Genomic DNA, 25,522 nt, shown 5'->3' with positions numbered 1-25,522 from the left:
TATCATGAAAAGATTTCCCAGCTCTACTGACGTGTTGATGAAGATTCTCAGTCATCCAGGTCATCATACGTAGAGAAGATTGAAGCAATGAGCAGCGAAACGTCTTCTAGAAAACTCTACAAGTCCAGACGCCTTGCTTCAATCTTCTCTACAGCTCTACTGACAATGATCCTTACGACTATGGCCTGCCCCCTGGAGCCTCTCTGTGTCATTGCATTTGTGACATGCTTATTTCAAGGATAAACAGTGCTGCATTTCCCTAGAGAATATTGCAATCAAAAAAAGAAGTACAGCACATAAATGGTATTAAATCAAAATACAGTCTTTTAATCCTTGAAAAATATATACATAATGTTAAGCAAACACTTCAGGGTAATCACTAGAAGCGGGTGTAAGCGCCCCTCTGTGGAGGGGGCGGAGGTCCACCCTGCTGTAGCTGGTGGCGGAGCTGCTGGGAGTACGGATCCTCCAGAGACTTGACCGATACCGTCGTCTTGGGCCCTGTCTTCCATTCAATGCCGCTCTCATCCACTACAGAAGCCTCCACAGTGACGGTGTGGGTCCCCAGGATGGAGAAGTTCAGCAAGAACTGGGTGCTGAAGTAGTCATTGTGGGGTTCTACACGCTGCTCAATCTCATTTGTTTTAGTGTCCAGTGGGATCTAAAAGAGTAAAAACACACACATATGAGAATTGATAAGAAAAGCAGGGTGTAAAGTACTAAAGTTCTTCTGGCTGTAAGGTTTTAGTACCTTGTAGTCAGGCCCCATCTTGCTCTGGAGAACTGAAGTGACATTGAGACAGACGGACTGAATCTTCCTGAAAAGTCCTGGGGTTGAACCATGCTGCACCACACCCTCCACCTTCAGAGTCAGCTGCTGGCTGTTCTGCACTGGTATTGGTTCACTTGGTGTGCGTGGGGATGGAGACAGGGCGAGCTGGGAAGACACAATGATAACATTTACAAGTATTGAAGAGAAGATGTGACAGCCATGTAACTGAAGACCTGCGATAAGCAACATGTCCGGCTTCATCAATATCCTAAAATGACTCCATTGTGTTATTTAGACACAAGTCACTTTTATGTTGGATGTCATAAAGCACTATTTGTAGAAGAACTTGTTTCTCATGTCTTTCTTTCATAGGAGACTATTTTCTTGGACTCCTTCTTGGCTAAGCACACTGACTTCTTGAAGGTGGCTGCTTGTCACTGAACAACCAGACTCCAGGAAGTGACTGCACCCTGCCAAGAAACAGTCCTACACATAACATGTTAATTAGTGGACTTTAGAGATGCAAGCAGCCAGATTTGTTTTATTCGGAACTAGGTTAACTTTATATTTGTCTTTCATATCTAATTTTAACCCCTGTGAAACCCCAACACAGGTTTAAAAACTTAAAATGATGGCACATAGAAAACATCTTTGGTTATCCGTTACCTTAATGCTGGTGGACTGCAGCTTTTGGAAGAAATATCTTTGAAAAGAGAGCGGCACCTTCAGCAATGCGATGACAGCATCACACAGACAACCTGTATGCTGGAAAAACAAATACATACAATATATTTACACGACTTAAATATTTTGCTTCCACTTGTTAACTAACTCTAGCAATTATATTGATTTAAAGGTAGGGTAGGAGATTTCATTCTGATGCACTTTTTGTTAAATTAGTGTAACTTCTCTTTACAATCTGATAGCAACCAATTAGTTTGGCAGTTTCGCTTTAAAACGAAGAATATTAATCATCTGTGGAAGCTATAAAACGCTAAAAACATCAGCCAATCCTACGAGGCGCTCCTGCGCTTATAGTTGGCTGGTTGTCACTCTCTTCCTGCTCTGCGCGCACCAGAGAGGTACGTGCATGATGGCCGAAGTCACAGACTGGTTGGGAGGCGTGGCCTCGGGGTGGGCTCTGAGTGAAAGGGGCGTGTGTTTACTTTCTAAATTTGGCTGACTCTCACTGAGTTTTCAAAATCTCCTACCCTACCTTTAACCAGGGTCTTATGAGTGTCAAACTAGTCAATTAAGCATAACTCTATAAATTAATTTATCCATAATACAGGACTAGATAGTATTTACACTGAAATTCTGTCACCCTGTAGTCCAACTGTAACCCCTTGCTGTAAGCACCAAAGAACTCACAAAAGCTCTGTTAATCTTACCAAGTGTGAAACAGGAGGGTGTTTCTTGGTGAGGCCTTCCACTTCCTCTAACACGTGGTTGAAGACAGACATCATCCGTCGCTCATATTCACTCTCTGTCTGGACAGACCCCAAGGTGCCAAACTCCTGAAAACTGGATTACAAAAACGGAGACAATATGTTACATCTTCCATGCAAATCCTTCCATCATTCTTGACATACACATCAGGTCTCACCTGGCAGCCTGCGGGTCCAGTATCAAAGCTTCAATAACATGGGAGACAAGCAAACAGCTCTGCTGCTGTCTGGACAGATGGATAAAGAAATACAAGCAATAGCAAAAAAAATGGATTGTCAAAAAGAAACAAGTGCAGTATGTGAATAGGACACTACTGAGGATACAACTCCACATTGCGAAGGGTGGCGTAATCAGCATCAAATGATGACTGGTGTAAATCTGCGTAGCGAGCAGCAAGACTTCGGAACTCATCCATGCACACCTTCATCTGGGGAGGAAACAAAACACATTATTTCTGTAAGAGGTGCAAATCATGCTCAACAATGACCAATGTGGTCTATTTATTTCATTGATTTATAACTTCAAAATACAGATATTGATCTGTAGCTTCCCACATCACCAACATTTTACAATCCATATATCTTTTTCCTCAGTTTAATTGTGTTGACCCTACATGGTGGACAACCTCGTCAATTTGGTCGGCCTAATTTCCACACATTCAGGTTTTCATTTCTAACCAAATGTGTTGCCATGGTTCGCAAACTCCTAGAATTTAATACAAAAAAAACATCCACATTGACCTGCACACATTTAGACTCTGATACTTCACCTGCAATGAGATGCGGCCACACCGTTGCAGGTCATTGCCCGAAGTGATGGCAATGGTGGTGGCAATGGCTGGAGGAGGGCTGGTCTTCAGGCTGTTGCAGGTACAAATGAGCTGCGACAGGGCTTGCAGGGTGTCAATCCGCAGCTTAATGAAGTCACACTGGAATGTGAGTGGACTCAGAGGAGTGCTTGCTGCCTGCAGTGAGTAATTAGATAGACACATAGACACCACAGTTAAATAGTTGCACTGGTTTTGTTGAGTTGATCTAGTAGAATACTGTGGCTGTCAGGTCAGTTGAGCCATTAGCAGCTTGTGATGCTTAAAACTCTAATAGCAGCAAAGACTAACTATCAGCAGCTTCCTGTCACCACTGAAAGAAGAACTGGATTAATGATTTTTGACAAGCAGATGTCTGACAGATGACTGACTGTTAGGGAGGCGATGCCCTTTTGGTAGGAGCGCAGGGCTTCAGCGATGGCACCCATTGCTCCACTGTAGTCTCCGTCCTCCACATGACTGAGGCACTGCTCAGCTTGGGAAAACTCCTTCAGGCTGTTTAGCCAGAAGTAGAAGTGCTCTGAGGCCACACGAGTCCGCAGACACTGGTACAGCTCGCTGGAGAACTCATGGCATCCCTGCAGGTAATTGAGAAGAATTTTAATTCAGATGAGTCATGGTTCCTTGTGTCATCATAATTAAAACATTGGCTTACCATGCGGGAGGCCTGCCGTGCAATGCGATACACTGTCCAGCCGTTAGCAACATTCTCCAGCTGCTGTTTGATGATAGTCTTCACTTCAGCTGACAGAGAAGATTGGCTGGCAACAAAAATCACAGTTGCCAAGGATACCTGCAGCAATCACAGTGGGGGACAAAAGGAAAACTCCAAAAATCAACAACAAAGTGCCAACAATTCTAACATGGGTTAGAAATAGTTGGTCTAAGAAATCTAGATGACAACAGCAAAAGGTACTTGCATATACATATTCATTTAGCAGTTGCCTGCTGTACTTTTACCTGCTGTAAGCTTCAAATCACTGTTTGAACACTAGCTATTTTAAACTAGCTAAAGTGACACATGCATCTCTCACCAGAAGCTCCTGCTGCTTGTCAGTGGACGAGTGACTGGCCACTCGGTAGAGGTCCACCAGATCCCCTAGCATACCGTCACCCAGTACAGGTAGGTGGGTGGCGATGGCCGCCAGAGCGTGGCACACAAGAACCCGAGAAGAGTCACAGGATAAGTGGAGCTGTCCAAGCAGGAAATCCACTGCTGATTGGCTGAGATGGGGTCGACTTTTCAGAAGCTTAACCAGTGAGGTGAGTGCAGTCTGAGTCAAACAAAAGTGGAAGGTGAAGGAGACATCAGAAGGGTTGGTGAATGAGATGGCAGTAGAGGCAGATGTTCAAGGTTAAAACCACCTTCCATGATGCATTTTAAACTACATTTTATTATATTCTAATCTATATTAGATCAGCTAATTAGCAAAGAGCATATACTATAAGTTTGTAGCATCTTACTTTAAGTGTAGCCTGTGCACTGGGGCTGTTGTCCTGACTGCACAGCATCAGAAGAGAGTTCACTCCCAAAACAGTGTCATGCTCTAACTGTACAATATCTAGGGAAGAGAAATTCACCATGTTAAGTAATGACACAGATCAAGCCAGAAACACACTACTGCTCACTGTAACTAACCCCTTTCTGGACAGGTAATGGCAATGTTGGAAAGCACTATGACCCCGTGAGCAGCCACTGCCAGGTTGCTGTGGTAACAGCATTCTTGTGCCAGTTTAACCAGGTCAGTGAGCCGGGGAGCAACCAATGATCCACCTGAGAGAAACATTTTGTATTTATGTACAACAGCGGAATATAAAGCCTGACAGGAATAAAAGCATGCCGCACTAAAAGTAATTATTTACAAGTGGAAAATACCTGCCACATTATCAAAATACTGTTTTATTGCAATTGTCCCAGAGAGGGTGGACAGGACAGACAACATCCCCAGCTTCAAGTTGTTGTAAGGGATTGTCAGAGCACATTCACACAGGGTCTGAAAAGATAAAAACACACTATTACACACACATTATACACCAACCATAAAACAATCCTGCGATGCAACTTTTAGCTTTGCTACCTGAGTGTTTTCTCTAATCCACAGGTGAGGAGCCTTTTTAGCCAGGAGCTTTAAATCATTAACCGCAAGTCTCTTCACAGCTTTTCTTGGATCATCCTTAAGGTATTGAAGCAAGAGCTGCAACTGCACAGAGAGTTCAAACATTAAAAAGAACAGCAGTGCCAAGTCTTTCTCTCATTCTCTCTCCTGTTTAATAAAACAAATATAACTCTGAGGCGGGAGACCTGCTTAGGGATATCAATGAGGGAAGAGGCAGCCAACTGTGTGAAGGTGTGCAGTGAGACGATGACCATGGGGGTGGAGGGGTAAGAGTTGACCAGGTGCTGCAGAAGGTCTCTGCTGCTAGATGCCAAGCTGGCATCATGATGCATGTGCTGCAGCATTGGAATCAGCTTCAGCTTCAGCTCCACTGGTGTGTCTAAACCTAGGTTGGAAGTATACAACACATCAAAAAGGAATGCAAACTCAAGTGTAAAAGCTGACCTTCACATGACAATGTCCATCAACAGCAGCTGTTTCTTATTGTGAAATAAACATTTACCTTGAATCATCTCACTAACTTTGTTGCAAATTCCAGCTGCAAAGTCTCTGAAGACAAAACAAAAACATATTTAATCATCTAAGAATGTCATCACATCTTACACAATACAGTTTTATTAGTAGTTCTCCTTCCTCACTTTGACTGTGCAGAGAAGCTTGCAGCAGCAAAAATGGCAGCTTCCACTTCAACATTGTCATGAGAGTCGAGGCTTTGGCGAATAGTGTGGTGGGCATTCTTTCTCTCTGGGATGATGGAAGCCAAACTACCAAGCATCCTGAACAAATGGAACAACAACGCATTTTTTTCTTTTAAATCTTAAATCATCAAATGTTGGCACAATGTATGACTCCAGTACACCTCTGCTTCATTTTCATTGCTCACAGTTACCTCAGAGTGATGGCTCTGGCCACCGGGTCATTGCTGTGAATGACTGAGAACACCCTTTTAACAAATTCATCCACATTGAGGATCTTCTCTAAATGTTTCTCACTCTGTTGAGTCACCTTCAGCACACAGAGCCGGAGGAAGTTGTTGCTGAAAAAAAAAACAAGACAAGTTTCTATAAACACAGATGTTTGTGGAACAGGAGAAGTTATTACTTATTACTTGCGATAATGATGACGATAGCATGAAAGCAGCTGTAATGAACAAACTTGAGGCTTCACTTAATATAGCTTCAGTTTATTGGGTTCATGAAATGGAAAGTGATGTTATGGCTGTAAACGTATTTACATGAAACTATAAAGCACTTTAACTCACACTATCGTGTACTAAAGACGGTAAACAAGTGTAATAGAATGACTAACTGATGGATTTTAGACACCGACGTTAGTGATGTGGTCTTTTTAATCAACCATACCCGAGTCTGAAGATGTCTGCTAGCTTTAGAAACGCAGAGTTGATGAGGATGGGAAAAGGGTACTTCTGGAAGAGTTTGGGGAACAACACCACAGCTTCACACTGCTCTCCGAGCTTCCCCGACCGCAACCCTGAAATCACATCAATTTTACCAGTTACAACACAGCAGTTATTTATACATTTATACATGTTATTTAACATAAAAAGTGCCACATGTAGAATCATCAGGAGCAGAAAAGAATCAATGGGCGAGATGCTAACTGGTTAGCAAGCTAGCTAACGCACCTTTATCCAGCTCCATAAGCGCAGAATTGGCGTCCAGTTCTTGTTCGCCATAACAAGCCTCTGACAAGAAAGAACGAGCTGTTGAAAGCGACATTACTTAGCATTTGTGATTTGGTAAAAATCTATAATATCTCAGCGTGAGCCGTTAGCATTTGACTGTTTAGGTGCTCCTTGGGTAACTGAAAGAAACAGCTATACTGCATCCGGTGAAGACTTTTCACAATACAGTTCAAGTGTTAATATATAGTCGTGTACTCTACTTTATGTCCTTTTTATTATATATAAATCATTGGAAGCCCTTTATTTGCTATTGTTATGTATACAAAACATTCGATCGTTTTATGATAATTCATAATCACTTAGCATAACTACTGTGCTTGTTATCCTAAACCAAGTGAACCCAGAGAGAGGTTCATTTATGCTGAAGGGGACTCTGGCACACTTTACACAAACATACCACAAAGATAGTGGAAGCGGAAGTGCTCTGATCAGGAAGTCGCTCTGTTAACCAATAGTAAGGAGAAACGTAACTTTAGCGGGGAATTCAGTCCCTCTGTTCAGGCGATCTGTTCGCGGGAAAGACTCGGAGTCGGACACGGAAAAGAGAGATCAGCGGCCAGCGATCTGCGGCATTTCTCATCAATATCAACCAGTATTGCAGATTATATTCTGTTGGTGTGTCGGGATGCTTTTCCACGCGATTGTTGATAGAGGAGTGGGCAGACGGAGGCAGAATGGTAAGATCGTGATGTGACTTGTGTGTAACCAGTGTGTGCTGGGGGCTTTGTTGTGCAGGGTTTAGCTAGGCTATTATCGAGGGAAATGTTAGACAAACTTTCTGATGTATATGCTTGTACACGTGAAGCCTGTATAGATAGTTAGATTGTTGGGATTGTAGTATTTCTGTTGCCATTACTGTCAAGTGTAATGTTAACATTCTAATTTGGCTTCAATGAAAGTCTTGAATGCGCGTTAGCGCACGTACGGGTCTGAAGCACCACTCCCGACCCCTGCGTGCCGCCATCAACCCTGTCTTACTAGCCTATATCCCGCAGCAGTTCTAAGACTGTTTCATGCTGGAAACACTAAACTATATAAAATGTATTTCCTGCCTCCAGACTGTGTGTGGCTGTGCGCAATTTACGCAGGTGGCACAGAAGCGTGATTGTGCACGTCCACCTCCCTGATAACCTGTTTATTTATTTATTATTTTGCAAAGTTGGCATTGTTATCTGCTTGATAATTACCTTTGCTGCCTAAATGCAGTAGTCACAGCACTGACATTAAAAAGCGGGACTTTTCTAATCTCTTATAAGCAACCAGTCAGTCAGCTTAATAATGAAAACAGTTACTTGCAACTTCCTTTTGACACTTGATGCAGGCAATGACAGAAATATTACTGACTTCTGAATCATACGTTAAAACTATTGCATTATTGTAATTGTACTTTCCTTTCAGCTGTCTTTGCAGATTCCAGGTCCAGGTATCCTCTGAGCTCACTGCTGGAAGGCTATCGGTGTGTGCGACACGACGAGCACATCTCATATGGAAACCTGGGTGATTCTGTGCCACCGTTTGGTTTAGCTTTCTCTTCTGGTAATACATTTTCCCGTGTCAGCATATCTGTGAGAAGGCACCATTGTCATTTGCCTGACTGACAGTCTCTCTTCTCCCAGCAGGAAGCATTCAGAACGTCCTGGCAGCAGCTAACGAAGAAGGCATTGTGAGGATCTATAACACTGAAAGCCGAGAAAACCCGCTTCTTAAAGGTATTTTTTAGAGACACCTTGGTTCACAGGTGTCCCATTGACCATCAGGAAATATAACAATCTATGAACTTTGCAGAATGGCTGGCTCATGAGAATGCTGTCTTTGACATTGCCTGGGTTCCAGAGGAGCATCAGTTGGTAAGTTCATTATCATCATATTTTCTAGTCCTGTCTAAACTATTATATATAAACTTCTTATGTGTCATGCGTGTTATCTTCAGGTGACTGCTGCAGGTGACCAGATGGCCCGGCTGTGGGATGTGAAGTCTGGGGAGATGTTAGGCAGCTTCAAGGGTCACCTCTGTAGCCTTAAGTCGGTGGCTTTTGCACCACAGGAAAAAGGTACACTTTATACTCAGCAGATACTGTGTCATGGGATTATAAAACAGTACTGATACTTGTAGTACAACTTTATATTTACTAGAGCTGAAAACCTGATTTATGTCTTTAATTGAACTGCAGCTATCATGTGCATTAACATTTTTTTAGTATCAGATTAGTGATTTTTTGTGTGTGTTCTTTTAATCAGCGGTGTTCTGCACTGGAGCCAGGGATGGAAATATTATGGTCTGGGACATCAGATGCAGCAAAAAAGGTATATATTATAAAGGCTTCACTTTTCTAATGTGTAATAGAGTCTGTGTAATACTAGGTATGTGTGATTGATATTGACAGGCTGAATAGCCACCGTGCTAACATAGTAAACACACATGTTAATCAGAGAAAATGTTTTTTACAATGTAGAAGTTTATGTTCAAATATCTTCTATATCACTAAAATCAGCCTGTCAGGCTTTAATATGTATAGTGTACATGTGCAGAAAGAGAAATATCAGCCAGAATGTTTATGTTTTTTTTTTTCATCATCTCAGATGGTTTCTACAGACAAGTGAAACAGATCAGTGGTGCACACAACAAAGCTGATACAAACCCTCCCTCTAAAACAAAGAAGAGGCGGAGCAGCATGCGGGGCATGGCTCCGAGCGTGGTGAGTCTCAGCGGCAGCTGTTAAATTAAAAAAAAAAGTGGGGATGCAGATGGAAGACTGATCTTTGATCTCTTTTTGCAGGACACTCAGCAAAGTGTCACCGTGGTTTTGTTTCGGGATCAGCACACCCTCATCTCTTCAGGGGCTGTTGACGGGTAAAAAAAAAAATCTGCCACATGCTCATTGGGATGACATGACTACAAGTGTAAAAACTGTATTTATTTTTCCTTTTTTTTTCCATTTAGAGTAATCAAGATGTGGGATCTGAGGAAGAACTACACCGCACACCATCATGATCCTGTACCACTGCAGACATACCCGTATCCTGGTTCCTGCATGCGCATGCGTCTGGGTTAGCTCTGCAACATTCTGCCCATCACATCTACAGGTAACACACCAAATGACCACAAATAAGCTGAATATTGTTACATTGTTATTTTGCAGGTTATTCTGGACTAGTTCTTGACTCTTCGAGATCCAATGTGATGTGTAACTGCACAGATGACAACATCTACATGTTCAATGTCTGTGGAATTAAAACAACGCCAGGTGAGCCAAACTCTTCCCTATACATGTTGTGTATCTGAACATTTTCCAGTTTATCCAAACTCTAGCACTAGATGGCGCTAAAGCCCTGTGTCTTAACTGTCACGGGGCATGAACAGCAACTGTTAAATAGCCCAGTTGATACAAAGATAAAGTAGGGATGCTCTGTTTCCTCCTCAAGGCCCTGAAATAAAGTTATAATGTTGATCAGGTGGTTAATAATGACATCAATTAGTATAGGCAGTCATTTTTTACACATATGTGTTTTTTTTTACCCCATTTCCTTCTTTATATCCCAAATTGAAGTTATTTTGAGTGATCCTGATTGTGACCTGCATTTTCTTCCACAGTGGCGGTTTTCAGCGGTCACCAGAACTCCTCATTTTATGTCAAGTCCACAATTAGCCCAGATGACCAGTTTTTGGCCAGCGGCTCAAGTGACAACCAGACGTATATTTGGAAGGTACTGTACATTCTGGGCTTTATTGGACATTATTCTGTTAAGATTTGCTATTTGTGTTTTATAATGGCATTTTTTTCACCTCTTTTTACTTTTTCAGATCTCTGATCCTCGACAGCCTCCCATAACGCTTCAAGGTCATAGCGAGGAGGTGACATCCGTTGCATGGTGTCCAACAGATTTCACAAAGGTAAGCAGCAAACTATGTAAAAAAATATATAAAACTGCCCACACAAAGTCTGTCTTTTTGCAGAGGTCGTTATAGTCCTCCTGCTGTGAAGCTGGTCTTTTAATGAGTCTGTATTAATCCCTCGCCACTCTGTTGGCAGATTGCTTCCTGTTCTGATGACCACACTGTACGGATCTGGCGGCTTCAGCGGGAAGCTGATGAAGCACAGTCATTAGTGGGAGAGGCTAACCTAGTAGGGTGGGCTCGTCAGATGTCTACAGCAAGTAAGTATTTTATCTACCATCTAGTAAATTACCACTCAGCTACCTTCTAAACAGATGTACTGATAGTGCGTGTAGTAAAACATCACACATATAGTATAGTTTAGTATTGTATTTAAACATCTGAACTAACATGGGATTTGCTTGTGTTTAGGACCTTTGGTCAGAATGGAGACAACCCCAGCCAAAACCCAGAGAACAGAGAGTCTTCGCGGCCCTGCCTCCCCTCAGCTTGCCGCCTGCGCTCCCAGTGGAGCTGCTCTGCCGCTTCCTTCCAGCACCACGTCACCCGTCCCCTCTCAGAACTCTAAGGCAGCTGCTGTTCTACAGAGAACGCCATCTTCTATCAAACAGTGGTTGTCCCCAAGCCATAGATCCGCTGGTCAGGTCAGCCCTTCACTCCATCGTGTGCTAAGCCCACGTCCCCAGAGCCCAGCAAGCAGCACCTCTCCTACAGAGCGACGGGTCAAACGCAGGTTGGAAACTGGAAGCAGTTTGTCGGCAGCATGCAAGGGTGCAGAACAATGTGACTGTGTTTCTGAACTCTTCCCTGCTGCCAAGAGGATCCGAGCCCTGGCGAGTATCTTCTGCCCTGCACAAGACAGCCAAACAGACTGTAGCACAGAGGACAACAAACAAGCCTCTTCCAGACAGACTGGAAAGGAGAACTGCTCTCCCAGAGCAACCAACTGGTTGTCAGCAATGAGCCAAAAGATGAAGAAAGGAGATGGTAGCCCAAGTACTCCCAGAAGTCCCAGTGGCACAAAGAAACAGGAGGGGAAGATCCCAGCTTCACCGGTAAGAACTTTTCTAACCTGGCTAATAGACATCTTTCTCTCCTTATTAGTTCAATGTTTACATGGATTGATTTTTGTTTTTCAGACCCTCCGCTCTCCTCAAAACATGAAGAAAATCTCCATGTATTTCACAAAAAGGCCAACGGAGTGAGCTAAACAAAGGCTCTTTTCATTATGGACATTTTAAGTGGGACAACATAAAAAGCCTTTAAAGATTCCATGAACCTGGGCTGCATACAGATTGACTGAATAATCGTTCTGGTTTTGACATTCTAAAGGGTTTGTGTGTGTGTGTGTTTTTTTTTTTTTTTTTTTTAACTAGCGCTATTTTATTTTAATTGGTTTGTAAGGTTTGCAGTCACCTCCTGCACAATTTTCTGATCCCCTGCAGAGTCTTGCTGACAAATGAAGCTGCAGGTTGCAGAAAAATATATTTTACTTTACTGAAGTCTGACATCTGTAAAATAGGAATTAATACAAGAGCAGGTTGTTCTGGTGATCAGATATTGATTCTTGAAATGTTTTAAATTCTTCCTAAAAACCCCATTTATTGAGGTCATGATCTTGTCACAGATCTGCAAACCATATACGCCTTCATCTAATTCTGGCCTTTTCTATGTACAGGTCTTTTGTATCACGCATTTATTTTATATTTTTTATAGAGTAAATGCTCAAAGTTGTTAATGTGTACAAAATAACCAATGAATGTTGCTTGGTTTGTTTGTATTTAATGGACACAAATTTTGTCCGTTTTTATTAAATTTTAAAACAATTTTGTGTGGTTTATTTTAGGTCCTGCAGAACATTTGTTCCTGGTATTATTTGAATAGATGCATTGATGGGTTAGAATTAATCAAGCTCAAGATGACATTTTACACATTTCTTCCAGATTTTAGATACAGTGTATGATTTAAAATATCTGAAGTCAGTTTCCAATAGTAGCGACTTGGCTGTAGATGTAGGTTGACTTATGTGAAAGTTTATCCCTATACATTTGAATGGAAGTGACAATATTGGACAACACGCTGTTGTTCATACATATTTAACAACGGCACATCTTATCACTGAAACTCACATGTAATTATACATAATGGTTTGGCTCGATTTAACTGCAGTGACTTTCCTTGGTCATAAATACCTACTACAGCTGCTTGCCAGTCATCATTCAACTGTACGTCACCTATTTGTTTTCACATGTCACATGTTCAGGGCCCGTTTTCTGTGCGACCTGATTGGCTTAAAAAGTTTCCAGGTTTGAAAATCTCAGCGCCTGATTGGCAAATCGAAACGTCATTCTGTGACGTGCCCTGTCAGCGCTCCGCAGTCCAGCGCACAGACAGACGGCAGTGCTGGGAGTGTTTATGGCTGCCTGCTCTGCACGACATCTCCTAATTTGTTGTATGTAAGATTACTCGGCCTTTTTGGAGGCCGTGAAAACGTTACTGTCGCACTGTTTTCAGCGGGGAATGTAGCTAAGACTGAGTCGCACGTACGTAGACACAGCTAACTTTTGCGAGCTAAAGAGTCGTCAAGCGAAATTCAACTTCATCGACCGCGGATAGTTTTTTCTGAACATATACTCAGCGGAAGTCGAACTAGGATTAAAACCAGCGCTTGAAGACGCGGAGTCGATGCTTTCACGAAGAATTCGAGTGATTTCACAGAGCATCTATTTTTGTAACTTTTTTTTTACGGTGCGAATAGTTGTAGCCGTTCACGTTAAGGTTTGCTAATTTTAGCAAGCTAGCTAGGTACATTAGCTGTCAGCCTAGCTCCACTGTACTGCTGCTGTTGCGACTTATTCATACAACTTTTTAATGATCATGTCCTTCTTACGTTTTGCAACAGGTAGACATTTTGCAAACACGATAAAGCAGCAAAACACGGGAGCAGTTTAGAAAGTGAAGTGATATTTTCTTACGTTTTATGTAGGATAACTCCAGGTTGCGACGTCGTGAGTCTTTTTGGTTCGTGTTTTGGTGGTTGTCCCCGTAAACAAGATATCGTAATGATGCAGCTCTCGGATACAGTCTAACCTCCGGACCATGTTGGATCATACAGAATAACGTGAACAGGAAGGTGAACCCATTAACTGTGGTGCTGCGGATGTGAAGAGGAAAACATTTCATTTGACCTATAAGGATACATCAGTTTGTCTGAAAGTCAGTTTCTGCATCAAAATGTCGGCCATCTCTGCATCCGAGAAAGTGGACGGGTTTACGAGGAAGTCCATGAGGAAGGCGCAGAAACAGAGAAAATCCCAAGGCTCCTCACAGTACCGCACACAGAGCGCTCCGGTGGAGCTCTCCCCGCTACCGCAGCTCAAAGGTACGGTAAGAGGATGAAGGGTCTGCCGCTTAAAATAGTCTGTCATTACTAGAGTGCTGTGTCCACTGCTGGCTAATTGGACTCTGCATGTACCTGTAACTACAGTTGCAGGAAATCTGTTTGGGGGAAAAATGGCAGTGCTGTTCTGTGCATACATAGAGTAGCTACAAGGAAACAGTGGTACAAACATTCCCCTTCACTTATTTGCTTCATTTCCTCCATGCATGCAGCTTAAAGGGCTACAGGGCATCTGAAAAGATTGCATGACACTCTTCCAAAGTGCATTACATCAGTTTTGTCTCCTTAAAGATTTTTGTGAATAGGTCAGCATCAGTGTTTCTTTTTTGATAACATCCACTTTGTCATGCAAAGGGCCATGCACAGGCGCACAGAGATTTTGAAGAGGGGGTTAAGAGGGATTTATGCTTTTGCGTCAACGTCTTTTAGTTGGTACTCCCACAGGCTCAATATCTCCACCATCTTCAGATCCCTCTACAAAACACTGCAGGTTAAGGTTTTGAAGATAATGTCAAAATCATAAGACACTGTGACTGGTCACAAAAAGCAGCATGTTTTCTCTTCTGTTTGTTGACGCTGGTTGAGATTGTTGATAGTGAAGGAACATTTTACAATGACTTTCTCTGTAATGGATTTAAACCTGTTTTCAGTGCACACCTGAAGAATTTAAACTCCAGTATGTTGCCAGAGGCAGCGTTGCCCCAGCAGTCAACAAAGTGTGATAAACATACTAAAACTAGTGTAGTTGTAATCAGTAATACTTAAGACAACACAAAGGAGGAGAGAAAGTAAGATCCACCTGTTTCCTGTTGGACACCAGGTATTTTTGTCTTTTAGTCATGTCTGCTCTGAAAGGGTGTGTGCTGTTGTCTTGTCAGTGGCAACTAGCAAGAAATGGAGAGAATGCAGAAGTGCAAAAATGCCTCAAGTGAAATGTGACACTGGAGGGATAATATGGGTGGCCAGTATTAAACCTTGCAGACTGTTGTCAGTGTGTTTTTGGTAGGAAAAAGAATGTGGGCTGGAGGCCTGGCTGAGTTTTGTCAAGTCCCTACGTTTAGTTGAGTTTAGGTTTTTGTAATTGTAACCAAAGCATGCCCTTAACTGGAAATGATGCAAATACATCTTGCATTAATCTAGCAATCCAGAGGGATGCATGCCACAACATGTATAATAATGGATGTCACAGTTCAAAAATGGAAATTTATATTTTATATTTTATTTTTTGACCAAAGAAGGATTGAGCACAATTCTTCAATCTAGCAACTAGATATAAATTTTATTTTCTCTTACTTATAACTTAGACAAGCCTGAACAGCTTACCAGCTGTGTGAGAAAGACCTGCCTGGTCAGGTAGATGGAACTTATCATGATGCAACTTCCCAAATGTTGAAAACATATTGTGTCACAAATATATCACACACTGGTAGCGGATAATTGTATAAAACCCTTTAATGTTTTATTGTTAATCTGGTGTGATGCAGATGTAGAGAGAGGCACAGTTATTCTGGAGGAATCACTTAGTGTAATTTTCCTAAACTGCTGCATTTCGGCAGAACAACGCCCCAGACTGACTTGAAACAGCACAGCATCCACTGCTTTGACAAGGGTGAAAGTGACAGGCAAATTATCCCACTTTCCTTCACTGAAAGCTTGAGGGCGATTCATGCTTCACCTTGGTTTGTACTGTAAGTTACAGAGAAAGTAATCTCTATATTTTGTGTATTTAGAAAAAAATGTTTGGAGAGCTTATACAAACACTTAATTTTTTATCTAAATAAATAAATAAAGCTTTTTAGGGCCAGGTGTTAGGACATGAGGTACATGAAGTTTATAGTTACTGACCAAAAACTTCACAGTGTTAAACATTGACAGTAACAAAACAGATGGATGAATCTTTTATGATGTTATTTGTTTCTTAAGCGCTGTTTTAAGTGGACAACCATCCCCATGTTAGCAGCGTCACTGTTCACCAAAGTTCAAATACAGACAGAGAGAGAGAGAGAGAGAGAGCATTCATACTGTTATGAGTTGATATGCCATCAACCTTTTGATGCTTTTGTAAGCATTATTTTAAAGAGAAAAAAATATAGTATTGCATGGTTTTCCATAATAATTGAACATGCCCCCAGAGCTCAATTTTACAAACCTGCGAGTTCTCACCACTTTGTCTTTGTGCATGGGATTGCTCTTTTTGTCATTTGGCAAGGGAATACAGTTAAAGATTTCAGTTCCTAAAAAGTTTAGATCTTTTGTTTATTTTGTGGAAACTTTCCTGTTGGGATGACGCAGCAAAAGTTGCTTACATGCATGCAACTTTTGGAAGTTAGCCTGGAGTTATATTCTTATGTCCTGTCTGGCTTGCTAACCATAAAATAGGGGTGTGCAATTTGACGATAAAAGATCGTAAAGGATTTGAATGTGTTGGCGATTTGCCAAAACAGACAGTGTTTTATCATCCATAGAGCACTTTCGATTAATTGCAGTTCTGTGTTCGCGCAGACGCATGAGTTTTTTTCCCTCTGCCAACTCTGTGTGCTTAATGTGAACACGACCAACAATGGCAGCCTCCCTGTTAGGAAGCTACGGCTAAAAAACGTAAAGAAAATGGAGGAATTGGTCGCAAAAACAAACTCCACCCTTAGTCCACCCCAGCGACGCGTCTTCTAAGCCTGTGTGTGCGCGAAGTGGGAGGGCCGTATAAGGAGGTCTGTGCACGCGTGTGTATAGGCTTGTGCAAAATCGTATCGTGTGCAATTAATCGTCAGAAAAACTGTCATCGATTAATATTTGCCACTTATCGATTACGGCGATTAGTGCATTGTCATGATGATGCATTTTTGTGTGCGGTGTACTCTCACCATCACCCGCGCACATGTGAGCCCACAATAACAATAATGGTGGAAGGCAGTGGTGTTCAGTTAAATAATGCGGAGCAGCACGTTCCTAACATAAGTTCAACGTCTATCACCATAAGCCCGCAAGATAGGAAACATTACAACAGCGAAGTCTCCTCCAGCAGATATTGGAAAGAATTCCACTCAGCCGAGAATCCACGATACGTTTAGTCATTGTGCTGCTTACGACCAAACTAAGCGCTGGAAGAATGTAACGTAGGTTGATTTGCACAGACACACATTTAAATGTGAAATTGTCCAGTTTGTTTATTTGTTTGTTTTTCTGCTGCTGTTCTACAGTCTGAGTGAAAACATGCACTAGTGTGGGACATATTCCAACCACAGGTTCATTTTCGCAGACACATTTTTTAACTTGAAATAATCACTGATGTGACTTTTCTGAACTTATTTGTCTATTTGTCTGTTTAATTTTAATGTTGACATGCTTTGTGACCTTAAGATAAAAACATTTGAAGCACAAAGTTACTTTAAATGTTTGCTTCATTATTATTTTGAAGCAGTTTGTGCCTCAATATTATCAATACATATTTCCATGGCTGGTTGGTGCCTAATCACTACTCACTAGCTTAACCCGTTAGAATGAAGTAGTTAACTTGACTGATGATTTGTTGGTATCATGCTAGAACACTGTGCTAATTTAGAGTCAAAAACATGTGCAATTGTCATCAATTAATCGTCAAATTAATTGTTATCGGCTAAATGCCACAATTAATCGTGGTTAATTTTTTTGCCAATATCACCCAACCCTACGTGTGTACATCAGATGCAGACAGAGGCAACAATAATGACGTCCTCCATATAAGGACACAGCTCTGACAAACGTGATAAAATCAAAAACAAACAAAATGTGATAAAATCGCGATTGTGATTTTACCATTAAAGAATCGTGCCATAAAAAAGTTTGCCATATCGCCCACCCCTACCATAAACCACCACCTCTCACAAAAACACTTTAAGATATTGTCAACAAAAGTGTCCTAACTTCTTATGTCCCAGCTTGCTTACTAGTTCTGCAGCAAACATTTGAATGTATTAGCACTTGGAGTTTTCTCTGTTATTTTAAGAACTCTAAAGGCTTCTTATTGTTGCGTAATGGTGTGTTCTTCTTCTTTACCAGCTTCATGAATGGCAATCCATTAATATTACATTTCCAATTTTGACCCCATTTTCCCCTTATCTAGAGGACTTTGCAGAACAAGCAACAATTATTCCATTTGGTTGTTATTCATTGATTGCCCATCTGTTGACTAGTAGCACACAGTGTGAGTCATAATTTATATACAGGACATGAGCTGTCCAGATATACAGGGTGTAATAAGCTGATATTATGTTGTAGTAATGTTGCCTGTTTTCATGACGACCAGAATGCACTAGTTGTAGGTAAAACACAATATATGGTAGTATTGTGTTGCTCAAAGTCATGCTACAACATGTATTCCTAGTTCCTATAGTAACCTAGCCAACGAATGGAAATGTCTGCAGCCTGTTTTTTTTGGATGCTAAAAGATAGTAGCCTGCAAAGATGCTTCTTCCCTCCTGCAGGGGAGATGCTGGAGTGCTTATAGCTGCTGTTGTGTGATAGACACTGAAAAGATGAGTCATTCAGAGACCAACATTGTTTCCATGGCAGCCAGAAGCCTTGAGAGCAAGCCAGGGAAATGTTTTACTTTCCAAATACAGACTGCTTCATTTAGGTTGATATTTCTGCCACTGGAAAGAGTCCTAACTAGACCTCAGCTTACATTTGACAGGTTATTGTCACAATCGACAGTGCAGCTATAAAGTCTGACAAAATGTGCATTGATTTTAATTTTCCATGATTTGTTCCCATGAAGAGAATCTGTTGATGATTCTTTCCTTTTTTGTGTTTTTTCTCTTTGCACTTTGCTGTCACTAAGCCGAGTTTAACCCAGTAGAGGTCACCGCACATCTTTGATGCACAAGTGACAGTTGATCTAGCTGTGCTGCCTCCACTTTAACTGGGCATTATGTCAGAAGACAGTTGGGGGTGATAACTGTGCAACAACTGCCTGTCTGCCTACAAGCCACTTACGACCACTTTCTTGCCTGAGCAGAAAAAAAGAGGAGCAGCCAGCAGCAGCACACCTGCTAATGTCTGGACAACTCTATCCTTGTACACAAGTGCAACCGGAGTTGGAGACAATAGAGAAAAAGGCACCCAAATAGTCCTAACCCAAGGGTTAAAAAATGAGGGAAATGGTTGTACGAGTTACTGAGGAGTTCAGTAGCAGAGCATGTGAGCGGAAGCAAGGAAAGAGGGCACACAGTTGGATGTTTTTGGATGGAGGGAGGGCCTGATGTCCTACTCCAATTTCACTTTTTTACCACTCACATCAAGTCTAAAGCACACCAAAGCCCACACAGACGAAATATGTGGCCCATAAGCCCCTATAATTAGGCTGCTGGCCACCATATGCACACATACATGCACACAGAAGCTCAACTTGAGGGAAATAATCTAACACTGCTGCAACATTTTTTACATAGCCACTTTGCAAAGCTATAAAAACTCCTCTTAAATGCCTTTAGACAGATTTTAGTATGTAGTATTAACACAAGATGTTCAGTTTGAGGGATTGTTCAATATGGTGCTTACAATCTTTAAACTGCTAAATGTGACATATGTCTATCCTGATTAAACCCGACCTTCGGGTAAGTATGGTTTTGTATGCTTTCTTCCTTATGCCTCAGGTGACTTCTAATAACATTTCAGTTAATTAACTAATTTGATTTTTAGCTGCCATACAGTCCTTTCCTTTATTATGTCCACATGAATGTAGATATTTTATAAGCCTTTTATGCACATGTTGAAGACTCCCAGGTTCTCACAATTTGCCTCAAGTGAGTATTTTTTAAATATTTACTGTTCATTAAAATACATTTATCCATAATCAAAACCAGGTACACCCTGAAAGTCATTAATTATAAATATGTAACCCTCAATGGATGATTTATAAAATAAATAAAAACATTTTAGTTGCAGGTTATATTGTTATATTTGAGACATTTTTTAATAGATCATTTAGAAATCATTCATTAATGTCCCAGCCATGAAAAACATGTTCACTCTACAGGCCTATTGATCCACATGCGTGTCTGACACAGGCTGTTTCCATCATCTTTGCCAGCAGATGGCAAATCGATAAATAATTTTGTGGGAAACAAAGAGGCGTGCGTGTGTTGCTGTTTGTGTCATAATTGTCACCTCAGGCAGGTTGCGATTTGCTTTCAAGTTTTTGTCAGAAAAAAAAAATTGCTTCAGTTTTATTTTGTGCCTGGTGGTTGAAGATGGTGGTTGTGTGACACTGCTGAGTACATATTAAGTTTTTATTACGAAACAAATAGTAATCAGATGCTTCTTTTATCTCTTATGTTAAGTTTAAAACCTGAAAGTTAAAAAGTTTTTAAAATACTGACTCCTAAACTACCACCAACTTATTATCTTCATCGCCCTCTTGCATCTGCAATACATCCATTTTGTTGCTGTTCTCCATTTCTTTTTATGAGCAAATGATTTGCTGGTGTGTGATTGTGTTACGGCAGCATTTTGAATTCATGTGAAAGCACATCAAGGTGTGTTGAAATCTTGTAGCAGATGCAAAAATAGGAATGTGTAAGCCATCCTAACTGTCCAGTTCTCTCTTTCTCCCATGCACAGCATGACCTCTTTTGGCCAGATCATTTGAGGTTCATGTCTAAGTAACTCACACATGCTTAGGTTTCACGGTACCCCACAGAGGTGGTTAAGAGGTAGTAAAACAGGGTTGCTAGCTTGCTAGCTCCTCTCTTCTCTAGCTTGACTGCTCATAGTGCAAGATTAAAATAGAACCTAACAGGTCATTCATGGAGAGAGAAGACATCTGACATATGTGGTCTGTGTGTCCATCTTTAAATTGACATTGGATGCTGAGTGTAATGTAATAGGAACCCAATAAGTTGACACTTTGACAGGTTTAAACTTGGAGAATCAGATCCCTGCTAGCTAGTTTTCACTCTGTTAAGATGTAAAAGCACCTCTGAATTACAGGTTGATTTAACTGCTGAAGTTGCGTAAACAAAGCTATTAGCCTCAGCTGTTACTTACTACCATCTGCTGATTGGCATTCAGTCTTCTGTCTTGATGTTCCATACTTCATGCTTTAATTGAACTTGTGGCCAATCATGCAAGTGTTCAGCTTGGGGTAGGTGATCAGTTATTAGAAAGATTTTTTTGAAACCTGTTTACTAAAATAGAAAGTGGGACATCTAATCCATTCACCCTAGACAGGACTCCATATTGGAATTATGTTTTAACATAATTTTCTCATGATAATTGCAACTGTGTTGCTGTTTCTTAAAGTCTGTTACTGTCCTGCACTCTCATTTCTCAGAAATAATCCTCGGACTATGAGGTTGAGATTGCATCCAAGAATTTATAACTCTTAAGTCATTCTATTGCTTCTCATAGTGCTCTCGTAAAAACATTGATTGTGGCTGTTGTACATGGTTGTTGCCTGTATTGATTTGCAGTTTATAGGTTTCTTTTATTTGTAGAAGTTTGAGTTTGTAGGCTGCAGGATACTTTCTAGAGTCTCTTGGCTTCTGTTGTGACATTATGCCAGCATTATAATAATCTTCAGTCTAAACAAATGTGCAGACAACTCTCTAAATAACAGTAGTCCCATGTTATCCAACCAGTTTGGCAGCTCCTTTTTTTGTTGTGAAGTGAAGACTGCAAACTTAACAGGTGAAGTTGGTTAAGTCGATGCTGAGCTCATTACATGAACACCTGCAGATGTGCAGTCAAAAGCTTTCACAGTTTGTTCATTAGGGTCTTTAAATTGACAACAAAAGATGGTATAGCTGTAAGTAAGTATATTCAGAATGCTGTCAAGTCTAACTAAAGTCCTAAATGTTGTATTATAGGGGGATAAAAGCAGGACAAATCTGTCACTGTTCAGAGGTCACCTGACCAGCATACTTTTCCTCTGTTTGTTTTGGTGTCTTTTTGCTTGGCTTTAGTTCTATGAACTGTTGATGTCCACCAAAAGGTATTATGTATTAGCATGAAGTTGATTTGATGAGGCCAGCTTTAAAATTCTGAGATATAAATATGTTTGTTGTATATTTCATGTCATGATCTCCCAGGTGTTCCACCATTGTTGTGATTTCTATTATGAACTGGTCCCAATAGCTTTTTTACATCTAAAAGTTGGAAATGGGGCGCGCACTGTACATGACTGTAATACATAGTCGAAAAAGTAGTGGTTAGAAACCGAAAATAAAACGAGTGAACTTGGTCAGTATTTGTTGTTGCTTTTTTATCGTAAAATGGGCCAAAGTGTATTTTTTCCCCTTCTATACACATTTTACACTTTATTAAACACGGTAAATACGTCAGCAGAAACAGCTGTCACTCAAGGTCAGTCTTCTTCTAAACTGTCAGTTTAATGTTTTCTATGTCAGAACTTTTTCAGTTTCCAGCTTCCATTTTCCATCAACCCTTTTTCTGTTTGGATGTTGCTACAGAACAGTGGTAATCCAGATGCAAATATAGGTCAAACACTTGACACCAGCACTCATTGCCATACTGTGAAAGATTTGAAAATCTCTTCAGCCTATCTTTAATAACACAGTTTTTATTATGACAAATGAATCTCTAATTTCACCCTAACCCTATCCACTGTTCATAATCATTACAAACTCTGCCTCAGAAGGTTGCTTTAAATATGGACTGCTGCCCTTTGCCGCAGGATAACACAGCAAAATGCTCACTAACACATCAGTCAAACGAGTGATGCTAAAATGGAAACTCATTGTGTAACTGCAGTAATGTCAAATACAGTGTGCCTGTCAGTCATGGAATTTATTTAAAACTCACCACCCTCAATGATGCAGTCATTGTTTGGATTTTGTAAACAGTCTAACCTACGTGGGACTGAGTTATTTTGATAACATTTTTCACATTGATTGATCCTGGGAAGTGAAAGCATTTCTTTAATCCCAAATGCCTGTAAGAGGTCTGCTGAGAGTTACTCAGACTTTATGGCCTTATTTAGGCACAATCGGCCTCTATGATGATTTCAATAAATTAGTCTGAAGTCAGCACAAGCTTGTCTCTACTTAGCTGCTGTGTGAGCTAACTTCAGGGCTCAGACACATTGGCTTAGCTGTGAATATGTGAGCAAGGGGCTGCAAATGTTGTGAAATTATCTTTCTACTTTACAGCAAAAGACATAGCAAAATGGTAGCTAGCAGCTATGATAATGCTCACTGGTATATTAGTATCTTCAAGTACATAAATCATTATTTGGTTCAATATTAAGCATACTGGACATTCCTTCTGTTAGTTCCTATGGATTCTGCAAATGTAAAACCATACAATATACCTGCCACCAGTGTATATCAAATTAAAACCTTATGCTTATAATTTGCTTGATGCATGCAATCATGCACTCAGTGCTAAAGCCCATGGACTATTGAACTCATTCAACCTGTCACTCACAGCAATTGTGCATGTTAAATTTCATGTTCTCATAGCAACTGCTTCGAATGTGTAAACAGTACTGTGCTGTGATAATGATAAGACATGCAAAAATCAATCAACTCATCCAGAGGCCTCTTGTGCCCTACCCACCGCTGACATGGCATGCTTCTCATAGTGACAAACCAGTGTGGTATTCTCTCCTTTACAACAGACTGAAAAATAGGAACTAACATAAAATGACACCCAGAAAATATCATAACTGAACAGAGTGTATAATATGTGGTTTATACAGTGGTCTGCAGCAGTGAGAACCTGACCATGCAAATAGGAAGCAGCTGAGCTGCTGTGTCTTCTTTTAGTATCGGGATCAAGGTTTTTGTGTGGTTGTACCTGGAGCTGTAAAACCAACTGATCAGGAAGACACCAATGTCTGCTGGAAGCCATCTGTGACTTTTTTAACCTTGAGCCACTTTCTGACTCATGTCAATGTGTGGTTTGAAATAGCATGTTACTGCATCTGGATAGAGATGTAAGTGATTTCTTGAGCTTTGTTTAGATCCAGCAGCACACAGAGATTATTTTTTAATAAATGGTGGTGTCTTGTCTTTCTTCTACACTGTAGTTGGGATTCCAAGATAAAATATTTCTTGTGGGAGTAACAGAGTCCTATTTTATTCCTTAAATTAACAGCAGTGTTTGTTGCTCTGAAACTAAATCAATTTACATTTTTGGCAGCTGGTATAATTTGGATGTTTTTTCTCTCTGATCTCTGTCGCTTCTTGGTCTTTGTTCTCTTGCATAGCTTCTTGGTTCTAATGGAATTATTCTTCTTTCTTTGTACCCTGAGGATTTGGTGCTCTAATGCATCTGTATGTGATAGAAAAATTAGCTTCACATGCAGGGGAATGCATCTACAGCCATCTCTCCTCTTAGGGAGGAAAGACAATTCCCTGTAACAAAGGATGTTTTACATATTTAATTTACTGAGGAAGAAGCAGCTTTGGCATCACCCCTCTAAAATGAGTGACCTTTTCCTTCATCATATTCCCTATGTCACCTGGACCATCATCTGCTTGTGTAAGAAACCTCAAATGTAAATTCAACATAAAATGCTGAAGTGCGTTCTGTGGTTTCACTTGGTCTAACATGGAGAGGTCTTGCTGCATTTCTAACTATCTTCTTCAGTACTAGGTTCTTACTTCAGGTCCCCTTGACTCTGAATCTGTGAAAGTGATGACCCTCAGCCCTACTCTTCTGCTACATACTACTACTGACAGGGAAGAAATGGGAGCTATCCATGTGTCATGTAAGCAGCACATTCAGGCCTTAGGGGCATCGTGGCCCTTTATCTTTCTTGTTCCAGTTTGGTATTCAGTCTGCCCTTTCAGTATAGAATCCTTTGAGATTTGATACTTTGGAAAATTGGCATTACAGCAAAGTAGTGCGTTAACAAGCCGGCTTGGTACAGTTACACTCACATATTGGCTTCACTCTCAGCAGCAGCAAGGGTCTGACCTGCAGAGATCAGTTGCATAAATACTTCGTCAGCTGTCAACACTACAGGAATATTTTCACTATGTGTGAAACCACTGTGAATTTTTTTTGGGCTGCTCTGGACTGAGACTGCACCATTTAATGGGGTAATGTCTGTTCAGTTCTCAAGAGAAATGTAACTCTTCTTCAGTTTTTTTTTTATGGTTGATTAATGTCTTTGCATCTGTTAACTGGCCTCTTTTTTTCTCATAAAGAAAGAGCATATGTATAAAAAAGTATGCAGCAAATAACAGAGCATCACTGTAAGTATATATATTCATCTATAGAAATCGGCAGAATTTGTTCATCGTTTTGCATTTAATTTGCAAAGAAAATGCAGCATAGACATTCAGGTTAATGAAGACACTTGTAGACATCTCGTTGTCAACAGTTGACATGGGCAGCATCTATATTTGTGTA

The 25,522-nt window shown here is 40.8% G+C and overlaps 3 protein-coding genes across 4 annotated transcripts in view; 2 read left to right on the top strand and 1 right to left on the bottom strand.

Moving 5' to 3' along the window:
- Positions 1-301: 301 nt before the first annotated feature.
- On the bottom strand, positions 302-6,983 carry ints7 (integrator complex subunit 7). The gene is made up of 20 exons (XM_028397235.1): positions 6,810-6,983; positions 6,526-6,655; positions 6,054-6,200; positions 5,803-5,940; positions 5,667-5,713; positions 5,350-5,549; positions 5,126-5,248; positions 4,924-5,041; positions 4,687-4,821; positions 4,512-4,609; positions 4,082-4,321; positions 3,703-3,840; positions 3,419-3,625; positions 2,991-3,185; positions 2,545-2,648; positions 2,379-2,447; positions 2,164-2,296; positions 1,439-1,537; positions 752-937; positions 302-661 (listed from the first exon to the last, which is right to left on the bottom strand). The coding sequence occupies exons 1-20, from the start codon at positions 6,901-6,903 to the stop codon at positions 380-382; spliced, it is 2,883 nt and encodes a 960-aa protein (XP_028253036.1). The 5' UTR covers positions 6,904-6,983; the 3' UTR covers positions 302-379.
- A 422-nt stretch (positions 6,984-7,405) lies between these two features.
- dtl (denticleless E3 ubiquitin protein ligase adapter) lies at positions 7,406-12,449 on the top strand. Of its 2 annotated transcripts, none has more exons than XM_028397461.1 (15): positions 7,406-7,546; positions 8,268-8,405; positions 8,489-8,578; positions 8,655-8,716; positions 8,800-8,920; positions 9,108-9,173; positions 9,450-9,565; positions 9,647-9,720; positions 9,811-9,917; positions 10,010-10,114; positions 10,462-10,574; positions 10,672-10,761; positions 10,901-11,024; positions 11,176-11,819; positions 11,904-12,449. In XM_028397461.1, the coding sequence occupies exons 1-15, from the start codon at positions 7,495-7,497 to the stop codon at positions 11,967-11,969; spliced, it is 1,968 nt and encodes a 655-aa protein (XP_028253262.1). In that variant the 5' UTR covers positions 7,406-7,494; the 3' UTR covers positions 11,970-12,449. The 2 variants fall into 2 exon arrangements, with proteins under 2 accessions (XP_028253262.1, XP_028253261.1); XM_028397460.1 differs by having other exon boundaries at positions 8,486-8,578.
- A 697-nt stretch (positions 12,450-13,146) lies between these two features.
- Positions 13,147-25,522, top strand: part of ppp2r5a (protein phosphatase 2, regulatory subunit B', alpha isoform) — a 30,411-nt gene continuing 18,035 nt past the window's right edge. Inside the window, exon 1 of the mRNA XM_028397557.1 lies at positions 13,147-14,146. Coding sequence (XP_028253358.1) covers positions 13,999-14,146 — 148 coding nt within the window. The 5' untranslated portion in view covers positions 13,147-13,998. The remainder of the gene's footprint in view (positions 14,147-25,522) is intronic.

Source organism: Parambassis ranga, chromosome 24 (genome assembly GCF_900634625.1).
Source record: "Parambassis ranga chromosome 24, fParRan2.1, whole genome shotgun sequence".
NCBI classification, from domain to species: Eukaryota; Metazoa; Chordata; class Actinopteri; family Ambassidae; genus Parambassis; species Parambassis ranga.
This window is presented reverse-complemented; position numbering and strand designations above follow the sequence as displayed.

What these genes read in the sequence shown, in the direction of transcription:
- ints7 (XM_028397235.1), bottom strand. Translation starts at nt 6,903, where the DNA reads ATGTCGCTTTCAACAGCTCGTTCTTTCTTGTCAGAGGCTTGTTATGGC. An exon ending in GTATTTTGATAATGTGGCAG is followed by an intron (nt 4,822 to 4,923) that starts GTATTTTCCACT and finishes TGTTTCTCTCAG; the next exon opens with GTGGATCATTGGTTGCTCCC. An exon ending in CTGGACCCGCAGGCTGCCAG is followed by an intron (nt 2,297 to 2,378) that starts GTGAGACCTGAT and finishes TTTGTAATCCAG; the next exon opens with TTTTCAGGAGTTTGGCACCT.
- dtl (XM_028397460.1), top strand. Translation starts at nt 7,495, where the DNA reads ATGCTTTTCCACGCGATTGTTGATAGAGGAGTGGGCAGACGGAGGCAG. An exon ending in TGGTTTAGCTTTCTCTTCTG is followed by an intron (nt 8,406 to 8,485) that starts GTAATACATTTT and finishes CTCTTCTCCCAG; the next exon opens with CAGGAAGCATTCAGAACGTC. An exon ending in TCGTCAGATGTCTACAGCAA is followed by an intron (nt 11,025 to 11,175) that starts GTAAGTATTTTA and finishes GCTTGTGTTTAG; the next exon opens with GACCTTTGGTCAGAATGGAG.